The 12005-nt window shown below is 42.1% G+C and overlaps 1 protein-coding gene across 3 annotated transcripts in view; it reads left to right on the top strand.

Moving 5' to 3' along the window:
- arhgap31 (Rho GTPase activating protein 31) overlaps positions 1 to 11796 on the top strand; it is a 114277-nt gene extending 102481 nt beyond the window's left edge. For all 3 annotated transcript variants that reach the window (XM_072260621.1, XM_072260623.1, XM_072260620.1), the window contains exon 12: positions 8614 to 11796. In XM_072260621.1, the coding sequence (XP_072116722.1) occupies positions 8614 to 10782 (2169 nt within the window). In that variant the 3' untranslated portion in view covers positions 10783 to 11796. The remainder of the gene's footprint in view (positions 1 to 8613) is intronic.
- Positions 11797 to 12005: the final 209 nt, after the last annotated feature.

Here is a 12005-nt window from a genome sequence, read left to right as displayed (position 1 = left end):
GGTGAATAGAAGGGGTGTGGTTATGATTGAGTCATATATCAGTACTGTAGTTACAACAGCGTACTGTGTAGTAACACATTCTTTCAAAACTCAGGTGATAATGTAACAATAACAATAATGATGTTTAGAATGAGTTTTTTTTTTGCTCAGACATAACCATCTTTGAGGATAATTTAGCTGCTCTGGGTAACATCACCTGGACTTCAGGCAGTATTTGAGTGGAGAGAAATGGCGTTGGATCCATAAAATCGGTGGGACGCCTTTACACACTGAACTTAGTGCTGCCATTTTAAGTGAGTGGCCTCTGAAATTTACAGACATATTTGAATGAGGTCCTGATGATTCATGGCTTTGCAAGGATCATATTACATCATTGCCACTCATTTATACTAACGTCAGAACACACCCATATAAAACAGATACTCAGAGTTAGTCCGGAAATAAATTGCATTCCAATTTAAAGAACGCAGTAGGCTGTGAAAATGGTCACAAATATGAAATTTTCAGTCAGTTTTAATTTGAACCTTAAATCTGCTGTTAAATTCTTGAGCCTCCTGCTCTTGCTCCTTCATTCTCCCAACTCCCAGTTCTGGAGAAGAAACAATAATGTATTTCCCCTTTTTTTTGTACAAAATCAGAGAGACAAGGAGATCAGGTTGGTCCAACAGCGCAGCACGCACTAGACACACGGTCTCCACAACATTCACGTCGGAATTTCTAAACAGAAGGAATTTTACATCTGAATCAGACCTGGTAATAAGTTTGACAGAGACTAGTCTCCAATGAGGATATTATCATCGCGTCATATCCACACCCAATCGTAGCCTGTGCCAAGTTCTATTCATCCAGGAATCACGGTGATGTCAGCTGAAAATGGCTTAGCTGCCTTATTTTTTGAAAAAGTTGACCTATTGTGCTGCTGTGGTCTCCTTAAATTGTGGGACATTGTAAAAATCCCCTTTAAAATTTAGTGGCTTGTTTTCCTTGTGTTTGAATCTTCCTCACGTTTGCAGCATATATCTACTCATTAACTGAAAAGGGATTTATTCATGCACACCATGGAAAATCTAATGGCCATTTGAATTTTTTTAAAAAAACTGCACTATAAGCAGAGCTGCCCAAATATTGTTTCCGTGCAGAGTGAAGTCACATTTAGATCTGAAAGTGGCTTGGATTTTACCAATGTTCTATGGATGTGTAGCACTGCTGCCCTCTAGTGGAAACGATCAGTATGTACATTTTGTCTTCACAATTGCAAGGGGTATGTAAGAAAATGCTTCACAAATTCAAACTCCCACAGAAAGCCACCTTCATCTAGGCCTGTATATTGTAATTTTAAGCACAGATGTCAACAGGTGCATAGAACACTCTTCAAAAGTCATCTATTTCCACCCCCAGAATTCCCACTGCACAAATAACATTTTTTTAGTTCATCTTGCCATTCAAACAAGCAATCTCAAGTCTGACTCACAAGTGTGGAGATATATGATTTTTGATGAACGTTTTAGCCATTCATTTTAATATATGGCTATCTGACGTTGGTTTCTAAGTCTGAATTCCAAATCAGGGGGATGATTGAAGACAATTTGCTCTGGGAGCTTGAATCATGAATCATTTCCTTAATTATTATCTATGTGGTGAAGGAAAAGTGTTCATAGCATTACTTCCACTAGAGGATATCTAAAGGTCATCTATTTAATGGAAGACAGAGGAAAATTGTAGCGATGAGTATGCAGGCTTCGGGAGGAACTCTTATGTGTTATTTTACCTGTATCAGCAGGTGTGAAGAATCATTCTTCCAGTGGGGGAGTTCTGCTGTTTCCTAGACAGTATTTTCCAATCAACTAACACTAAAGAACACAGATATTCATGTCACATGGATTTGTTATTTGTGGACTAATGGGTTGTAAAGTACTTCAACAGACATTATATAATATAAGCTCCTACTTATTTTTGAATGTGGTGATTCTCGCGAAAGGGCACATTAAATATTACAAAAAGCCCCATGGCATCTCAGCACATGGTTATTTCACATGTATAAGACCATAAGACCATAATATATAGGAACAGATTTAGGCCATTTGGTCCATCTAGTCTGCTCCGCCATTTCAACATGGCTAATCCATTTTTCCTCTCAGCCCCAATCTCCTGCCTCCCCCCCCCCCCCCCGGTATCCCTTCATGCTCTGGCTGATCAAGAATCCATCAACCTCTGCCTTAAATGTACATAAAGACTTGGCCTCCACAGCTGCCTGTGGCAACAAATTCCACAGATTCACCACTCTCTGGCTAAAGAAATTCCTCTTTATTTCTGTTCTAAAAGAACGCCCCTCTATTCTGAGGCTGTGTCCCCTGGTGTTAGACTCTCCCACCACAGGAAACATCCTCTCCATATCCACTCTATCAAGGCCTTTCACCATTCGATAGGTTTCAATGAGGTCACCCCTCATTCTTCTGAATTCTAGTGAATACAGGCCCAGCCATCATATGCTCTTCATATGACAAGCCATTCAATTCTGGAATCATTTTCATGAACCTCTTTTAAACCCTTTTAGGCTCTTTTAAAGTGTAAGCACATCCTTTCTCAGATAAGGGGCCCAAAACTGCTCATAATACTCCAAGTGAAACCTCACCAGTGCCTTATAAAGCCTCAACATTACATCCTTGCTTTTATATTCTAGTCCTCTTGAAATGAATGCTAACATTGCATTTGCTCCTCACCACGGAGTCAAATTTCAAAATTACCTTCAGGGAATCCGGCACAAGCACTCCCAAGTCCTTTTGTCCTTCTGTATTTTCTCTCCATATAGAAAATTGTCAACCCTTCCATTTCTTCAACCATACTCCATGATCATACATTTCCCAACACTGTAGTTCATCTGCCACTTCTTTTTCGATTCTAATCTAAAGTCCTTCTGTAGCATTTCTACTTCCCCAAAATTACCTGTATCATCTGCAAACTTTGCAACAAAGTCATCAATTCCATCATCCAAGTCATTGACGTATAGTGTTAAAAGAATCAATCCCAACCCAGACACTGTGGAAAACCACTAGCTTGTGGCACCCAGTCAGAAAAGGCTCCCTTTATTCCCACTTCTTGCCTCCTGCCAATCAGCTACTGCTTTATCCATGCTAGAATTTTTCCTGTTATACCCTGGGCTCATAGCTTGTGGCATTTTGTCAAAGGCCTTCTGAAAATCCATGTACACAAAATCAATTGATTCTCCTTTGTCTATCCTGATTGTTATTTCTTCAAAGAATTTCAACAGATTAGTCAAGCAAGATTTTCCCTCGAGGAAACCATGTGACTACGGCCTATTTTATCATGTGCCTCCAAGTACTGTACCCTGAAACCACATGCTTCACATCTTCCCAACCGCTGAAGTCAGACTAACTGGTCTATAATTTCCTTTCTTCTGCCTCTCTCCTTTCTTGAAGAGTGGAGTGAAATTTGCAATTTTCCTGTCTTCCAGACGCTTTCCAGAATCTAGTGATTCTTGAAAGATCATTACTAACGATTCCACAATGTCTTCAGCCACCTCTTTCAGAACCATGGGGTGTACACCATCTGGTCCAGGTGACTTATCGACCACCAGACCTTTCAGTTTCTCAAGAATCTTCTCCCTGGTAATGGTGACTTCACACACTTCATCCCCCTGACACTTGGAACTTCCACCATACTGCTGATGTCTTCCATAGTGAAGACTGATGCAAAATACTTTTTCAGTTTGTCCACCATTTCCTTTTCCTCCATTAGTACCTCTCCAGCATCATTTTCCAGTGGTCTGATATCCACTCTTGCCTCTCTTTTATACTTTATGTATCTGAAGAAACTTTTGGTATCCTCTTTAATAGTATTGGCTAGCTTACTTTCATATTCTATCTTTACCTTCCTGATGACTTTTTTAGTTGCCTTCTGTTGGTTTTTAAAAGCTTCCCAATCCTCTAACTTCCCACTACTTTTTGCTCTGTTATAGCCAAGTTAATATCAGGGAATGTATACACTATACAACCTGAAATTCTTGCTCCTCAAAGACATCCATGAAAAACAGAAGGGTGCACGAAAGAATGAGTGACAGTAGAAACATTAGAACCCCAAAGCCCCTTCACCCCCCTCCCACCCTCAAGCAGCAGCAAAGCTTCAACCACTTATTTCATCAAAAAGCATCAGCCACCAAGCAAACAATAGCAAACCCCCCAGGAGAGACCATTACCTGCAGTACAACAAAAACTAATTGTTCACCGGACAATTCGACATACCACAGGATCTCTCTCTCCCTAATAAAGGGAAGGGAGGTGTAACTCTGCGAGAGGGGAGACAGAAACAAAACAACTTGCTGGCTTATGGTGTTAAAGTTTGCCATGTTGTTTTTTTCGAGTTCTCTGACTTGAGAATAAGCGACAAACTCTCCCGCTCCAACAAGGGAAAGAGAGTGAGCGAGTCATTGAGCACCGAGACCTCCGACAGTGGATCCGCTGTTCCCGGTATTCCATTTCTCCCACAATGTTTCAGTCAGTGACACAGGCCAGGAATCAGCTCGTCCACAGGGCCGAGAAGCCTCAGAACCCCGAAAGTGTACTTTTCTTCCAGGCCACACCCTTAGGCCATCAATAGACAGCTAGTCAGTGGGCCCCGGGAGTGGGACCACAACCATAAAGAACCACAGTTTGAATGCATCTGGAGGTCAAAGGCACTTACAGAACCCCATCCACCTTGAAAAGGAGAAAAAAAGACATTAAAGGTAGAAATTAAGCTGTTTTCACAAATGAGCTCAAAGAAACTGCTCTCTAGCACCATTGTAGCTCCACCTTCTCGTTGGTTTTTATGTTGGCTTTGCCTTCCCACAGTTATGTCATCTTGCCGTCTTTCTCTTTGGGATGTATATATATCCTGTGCCTTCTGAATCGCTTCCAGAAATTCCAGCCATTGCTGCTCTGCTGTCTTCCATGCCAGTGTTCTTTTCCAATCAGCTCAGACCTACTCCTTTCTCATGCCTCTGTAATTCCCTTTACTCCACTGTAATATTGATACATCTGACTTTAGTTTCTCACTCTCAAATTTCAGGGTGAATTGGTCATATTATGAACACTTTCCCCTAAGGGTTCTTTTACCTTAAGCTCTCTAATCAATTCTGGGTCATTGCACAACACCCAATCCAGAATAGCTGATCCCCTAGTGGGCTCAAACATGAATTGTTCTAAAAAGCCTTCTCGTAGGCACTCTAGAAATTCCCCTTCTTGGGATTGAACACCAACCAGATTTTCCAATATACCTGCATATTGAAATCCCCCACGACTGTTGTAAAATTGCCCTTTTGGCATGCATTTTCTACCTCCCATTCTAATTTGTAGACCACATCCTTACTACAGTTCGGGGATTTGTATACAACTCCCATCAGGGTCTTTGCACCCTTGAAATTCCTTAGCTCTACCCACAATGATTCAATGCCTTCCCATGTCACCTCATTCTGATGATTTGATTTCAATGATTATATTTCTAATGATTGTATTCAAGTAGATAAGGAACTGATTTATCCAGCACCCTTCATTGTCTCAGGACATTACAAAACATATTGTATCCATTGTAATTTCATGAGAAACTATCCATGCATTGTGGGAAACATAGTATCTATTTGGTTAATGGCAAGATCTCGGAATAAAGTGACATTGTCATAGAGTCATATAACACAACAGCATAGATAAAGGCCCTTCAGCACATATAATCCGTGCCGAACTATTATTCTGCCTAGATCCATTGGCCTGCCCCTGGTCCATGGCCCTCTCTCATCCCTCTTTCATCCATACAACTATGAAAACTTCTCATGAATTTTGAAATCAAACCCACATTCACTGCTTCCGCTGGCAACTCGTTCCACACTTTCACCACCCTTGGAACAAAGAAGTTCCCCTTCATGTTCCCCTTAAACATTTCACCTTTCACCCTTAATCCATGACGTCTAGTGCTAGTCTCAACCACTCAGTGAAAAAGCCTGCTTGCATTTACCATATCTATACCCCTCATCATTTTATCTATCTCTATCAAACCTCCCCTCGCTTTCCTACACTTCAGGGAGTGAAGTCCTAACCCATTTAAATGTTTCCTATAACTCCAGTCCTCCAGTCCTGGCAACATCTTTGCAAATTTTCTCTGCACTCTTTAAATCTTATTGATACCTTTCCTGTATGGAGGTGACATAAACTGCACACAATCTATTGTCTAAGCCAATGTCTTAGACAACTTTGTCATAACATTCCAATTCCTGTACTCAATAGATAGATGAATACTTTATTGATCCCAAAAGAAATTACAGTGTTACAGTAGCATTACAAGTGCACAGATATACAAATATATAAATATCAGAAGAGAACTAAGAATAAAAAATAATAAGCTACCTTGAACAGTCTTAAATCCAGTACTTTGATTTATGAACGCCAATGTGCCAAAAGCTTTCTTTATCTACCTGTGATGCCACTTTCAAGCAATTATGGATTGTATTCCCAGATCCCGCTATTCTCCCACATTCCTCAGTGTCCTACCGCTCACCGTGTAGGTCTTACCCTGGCGGGTCCTCCTAAAGTGCAGCACCTCACACTTGCCCGCATTAAATTCCATCTGCATTTTCTCAGTCCATTTGTCTTTGTAGCTGGTTAGATCCTGCTGCAAGCTTTGATAAGCTTCCTCACTCTCCACTGCACGCCAAGTCTTGGTGTCATCCACAAGTTTGTTGATTCAGTATCCCACATTATCATCCAGATCGTTGACATAGATGACAATCAACAATAGAACCAGCACTGCTCACTGCGGCACTGCACTATGGCACACACTCCAGTCAGAGAGGCAACCGTCTACTACCACTCTCGGGCTTCCCCTGCGAAGCCCATGTCTAATCCAATTTACTGCCTTATCCTGAATGCTAAACAACTGAACCCTTCTTGACTATCCTCCGATGCAGGACGTTGCCAAAGGCCTTGCTGAAGTAGCTCCCTCATGGCAGGCTGGTCTGGAAAGTTAGATTGGATGGGATCCAGGGGGCATTCGCAGATTATATCCTTAATTGGCTCAGCAGATGGTGATGGTTGAGGGTTGCTTATCCGACTGAAGGCCTGTGTCTAGCAGAGTGCCACAGGGGTCAGTGTTGGGACATCTGTTGCTGGCAAACAACTTGGATATTAATGTAGGAAGCGTGGTTAGTAAATTTGTGGATTATATGAAAATAGAATTGTTAATGTTTATGAAAAGTTAGGGGGGGATCTTGATCAGCTAGGTATCTGGATTAAGCATTGCCAAGTAGCTCTCAATCCAGATAAATGTGAGCTATTGTATTTTGGGAGATCAGCCAGGGTAGAGCGTATACAGTAAATGGGAGGGAACTGCAGAGTTATGGAACAGAGGGACTTAGGAGGGTTAGTGCATTGTTCACTGTAAGGTAGATAAGGTGATAAAGAAGGCATTTGGTATGTTGACTCGAGAAAACTTGCAGATGCTGGAAATCCAAAGCAACGCTCTCAAAATTCTGGGGGAACTCAGCAGGCCAGGCAGCATCTGTGGAAAAGAGTAAACAATTGACTCTTCAGGCCGAGACCCTTTGTCAGGACTGATGAAGGGTCTCGGCCCAAAATGCTGACTGTTTACTCTTTCCCATTTGGCATGCTGGCCTTTATCAGTCAGGGTATTGAAGCTGGAGTCGGGAGAAGCTGCATACTGTATACCAGGACGTTATTGCTGGAATGTAGGAGATTGAGAGGTGACCTGATAGAGGGATATAGGATCATGAGGGATACAGAGAGGGTGAAACCACATTGTCTTTTTCCCAGGGAAGGTGAAAGCAAGGGGGCATAGGTTTAAGATCAGAGGTGAGAGGTTTAAAGGAGACATCAGGGGTAACTTCTTCACACAAAAGGCGGGGGATGGGGTGCAGATCTGGAATGAGCTGCCAGAAACAGTGGCTGAGGTGGGCAAATTGGTAACGTTTAAAAGCCATCTGGATAAGCACAGGGGGGAATGGGGTAAAAGGGATATATGACAAATGTGGACAGATATGACTAGCTCAGTGGGCAAACACGGTCAGCATGGATGAGATGGGCCAAAGGGCCTGTTTTCGTGCTGTTATGACTCCGTGACCAGATATCCTCCTTCAACGAAATTGGTCATGACAGACCAGTGACAACTTTCTTGTTTCTTTTCTAAAAGTTGCCATTGTTTCTGTGCCACCCGGAAGAGAAGGCGTAGCTTTTGTTTAGTGGCACTTGGCACTCACAACCATGTAGCATCCTCTCAGTTCTGCAGCGTAGGGTGAAACTCAGACAGATTGCCATCTTGGCCAAGGGAATGGGCAGCGTTAAGGAGCACAAATCCTGATTAACTTTTGTCTCTGCATTATAGGACTATTCAGGTCAATTACATCCCTGAGCCAAGAGTGGTTCCCATAGGTAGAGAATCTGCTCATTATCTAGTGCAGTTGTCCCATTGAACTATCCATTGCACCGATGTGTAGGTGCCTAAGTTACTTCTGCACCATCTGATACAGAGCACTATTAGTCAAAGACAGTGTACACTGAAGATGTCATTCCACTGCAGGCTCCATAAATATCAGTGTCTGTGTTTTTTTTGTAGGACACAAATAACTCTGCCAAGGTTGTCGTGGAGCATCTGTGGCCCCTTACCAAAGAACTTAAAATCATTGAACCTGAGGAGATCACCGAGCCTGATACCTTTCTGGAAAATATGGAAGAAAAGTTTGTCCAATCTCATGATGACAGTCATATTACGTATACACCCTTGCCTGATGCCTCAACGGCAGTAAATATGTCTGGACAGCAAAGAATGCACAGTCTCCCTAATCTCTTTTCACAAAGTTCACCTCTAATGCTTGAAACTGATCCTGAAGAAACCTCTCTACAGTCGACAGGTAGCCACTGTTCCAGTGAAAGGGACAGCACCAAGACACCCAATCAAAGCCAAGCTCAGCAAATCCAGGGTACTGGGTCCTTGCTGAGCCCTTCTTCCAAGATTGAGCTTACACAATCAATAACTGATCAAAATATTTTGAAGGCAGTAACAGAGAGCTCGCCAACAGAGTGCTTTGGAGCATCTGTAGATTCAAGTCAATTAACTGATATTAATTCAGATCCAAAGGATCAACATTCAATTACTTCTCAAGAATTACAGGCTTCAGGATCTCGCATTAACAAACTTGGATCAAACTCAGAATTAGATATTAAATTTTCAGAACTATGCTCAGATGGCTTGCACATGGGGGCAGAACATTCAATGCAGAATCTCTCCTGCAATGAAAGAGTTCATGAGGAGCAACTGGCAGGTATTCAGTCGCATCTGAGATCTGAAGCCTTGCCAGCTGATACCGATGAGCCTGGCGCCCCTGGCCAACAGTGGGTGGACAGTGACACATCAAATCAACCCAACTCCCCTTCATTCCAGCTGGTTGAAGCCAAAAGCGATGAGGAAGACTGCTTGGCAAGGTTGTCACCAGATGAATGGCAATATGCTGATCAGGATTTATGGCCCCTTGATGCTCTTGCAGATAAAGTAGCTCCTGAAGAACATTATGATATGCCATGTCAATCTGCTAACAAGAAGATTGAGTGGAACAATCAAAGCCCAGAGACTCCTTCACCAATTTGTAATGGTGAACCTGTAAACAATGGCTGTCCTGTGACCAAACCTGTAGATGCCCTGAATGAAATAGAGGCAACCTCCACACAAACACAGCAAACTGTTTTGCCAGCTGAAGATGATCCAATTGCATCTTCTCAATTGGATAGTCTACATGTTGGAAGCATTGGGGCAACACCATGCTTAAAGAGCACCAATGCGATATCAACAGTGGCAACGCCTGATAGCACTGAAGAAGGACGTTTCAGGTCTGAAGATAGGCCACCAATATTTGCTTCACACCCAGTCAATAACAAACCTTCTGTACCTGATGGATCCCCAGTGCAGTCATTCCCAGTTGGCGTCACTGCTATTCGAACAACCTACATGATAAAAACGTGTCAAGTCAAAGCAATTCCCGTCATTCCACCGAAGGTACAGTTTACCCAGGTCCCCCAGCCTTTGCCAAAGAAGAACCTCACAATCCCTTCCCTCCCTCTGGACAAAGTACTAACCATTCTGCAGCCAGTGGCATTGTGTGAATCAAATTGCCCTGAAAGCAAACAAAGACTGGATTCACCTTTAACCAATTCATCAGTGGCGGAACCTAAAGACGGGAAAGAACATGGTCTGCCGAAATCTCAAACACCTGAACATGCAAAGTGTGCCATCTCTGCAGATAGCTCGCTCTCCCAGCCCAACACCAGTCAAGCAGCACCGACAGTGAAGACAACCCCCAAGACGAAAGGGGAAGATTTACCAGACGGCTCTGTGCCTTTGAGAATGGAAAGATCCGCAGCGCAGCAGAAGCCTGCGTTTATGCGACACGTACAGCACAGGGCGAAGGCAAGTAGACCCCAGAGCCTCATTCTGTTCAGCCCTCCCTGGCCAAACATGGAACGCCCTTCTCCTGTGGAGGCCAGCAAGGCACCCCTCAGCCCAGTCAAATCCAGTCCAGAGTCACACACACCAGAGCTGGATCACCCAATTTCCAGCAGCTGCTCGGCTGAACTTACCGAGAGTCAGAAAGGGCCAGAGGGCGTCACTCTTCGAAATCGCATGAGCATGCCTAAAAGTGGGCAGAGGCTGGAGACCTCAACCAGTTGCTTCTACCAGCCTCAGAGGAGATCCATGGTATTTGAAAATAGAAGTGGCAGACAAATCGAATGACTGCTTTTAATGATCTCACAGACTATGGAGACTTGACAAAAGATTCTATTTTTTAATGACTCGTTCCATCACCAACACCATATGTATTCTTCTTCCTAAGCTCAAACACCTCACAGTTTTAAAGTATATGTCCGAGTAAGAAAGGGGTAGAGAATGTAAAGAATCCAGACTTGTACATGGTAGGAAATAAGGTTATTTGGTTTACAAGGTAAGATAACTTTAAACGTTTAAAATGATAGGCCTTTAATAAACAAAAAGGTGCTTGATTCTAACTTTGGTTTCCACAACATATCCATGGTCAAATCAGAATGGGTGAAGGATAATGTAAAATAGGCCAAATAATAGGAAGTATTTCATTAAAAAGAATATTTTATAAGCTTTCTCGGAATGAAACGTGTGCCTTGAAAGTGTGGAAGCTGGTAACTGCAAAAAATCAGTCCTGCTGATGAATCATCTCTCACTGTAGCCTAATTTCTACAAGGGGTACATTACTGTAATTATTCGTACATTTTCTAGCAATGCCTGTAAGAGAAAGATTTTACTTTATGTATAAATAAATGCAGAGAATTCATTGTTGATGTTTAATGCACTTAAAGATTGACTTTCATTATCATTACACACCATGCTGTTTTCCTATTGGTTTCTATACCCATTACTCTTATTACTGCAATGGACAGTCAAATTATCTCCCCTTCCAAATTTGTATTAATTTCTTTGTACCTCATGGAAAAGTTTTTAAAAAATGGCAAATAATGAAGTAAAGAGTGACTTTTGACCAAAGCAGATAATCTACTTAAACATACTACTGGATTATTTATCTCAATGCAGCCATCTCAAAGAATAGACATCAGTGTTTTTGTAAATGCTTTATCATCTCAGTTTCCAATGTTAATGTACTTCTCATATGTATTGAAATTATTTCTATATTGTCAAATATTAAATATAAGTATTTTTTGTCAAGTATGAGAATTAAATTGTTTGAACACAAGTATACAGTGTTGAGTGTTTAGTGATCCCTAGAAGCAGAAAATGGTGGGAGTGCTCTATGGTTCAGGCAGAAGGGAACATAAAACATAGAAATCTACGGCACATTACAGGCCCTTCGGCCCACAGTGTTATGCTGACCATGTAAACTACTCTAGAAACTGCCTAGAATTTCCCTACCGCATAGCCTTCCATTTTTCTATGTTCAGAGTTAAATGTTTTTAGAACAGTGGCTTCTT

Source organism: Mobula birostris, chromosome 6 (genome assembly GCF_030028105.1).
Source record: "Mobula birostris isolate sMobBir1 chromosome 6, sMobBir1.hap1, whole genome shotgun sequence".
In the NCBI taxonomy this organism is placed as follows: domain Eukaryota; kingdom Metazoa; phylum Chordata; class Chondrichthyes; order Myliobatiformes; family Myliobatidae; genus Mobula; species Mobula birostris.
This window is presented reverse-complemented; position numbering and strand designations above follow the sequence as displayed.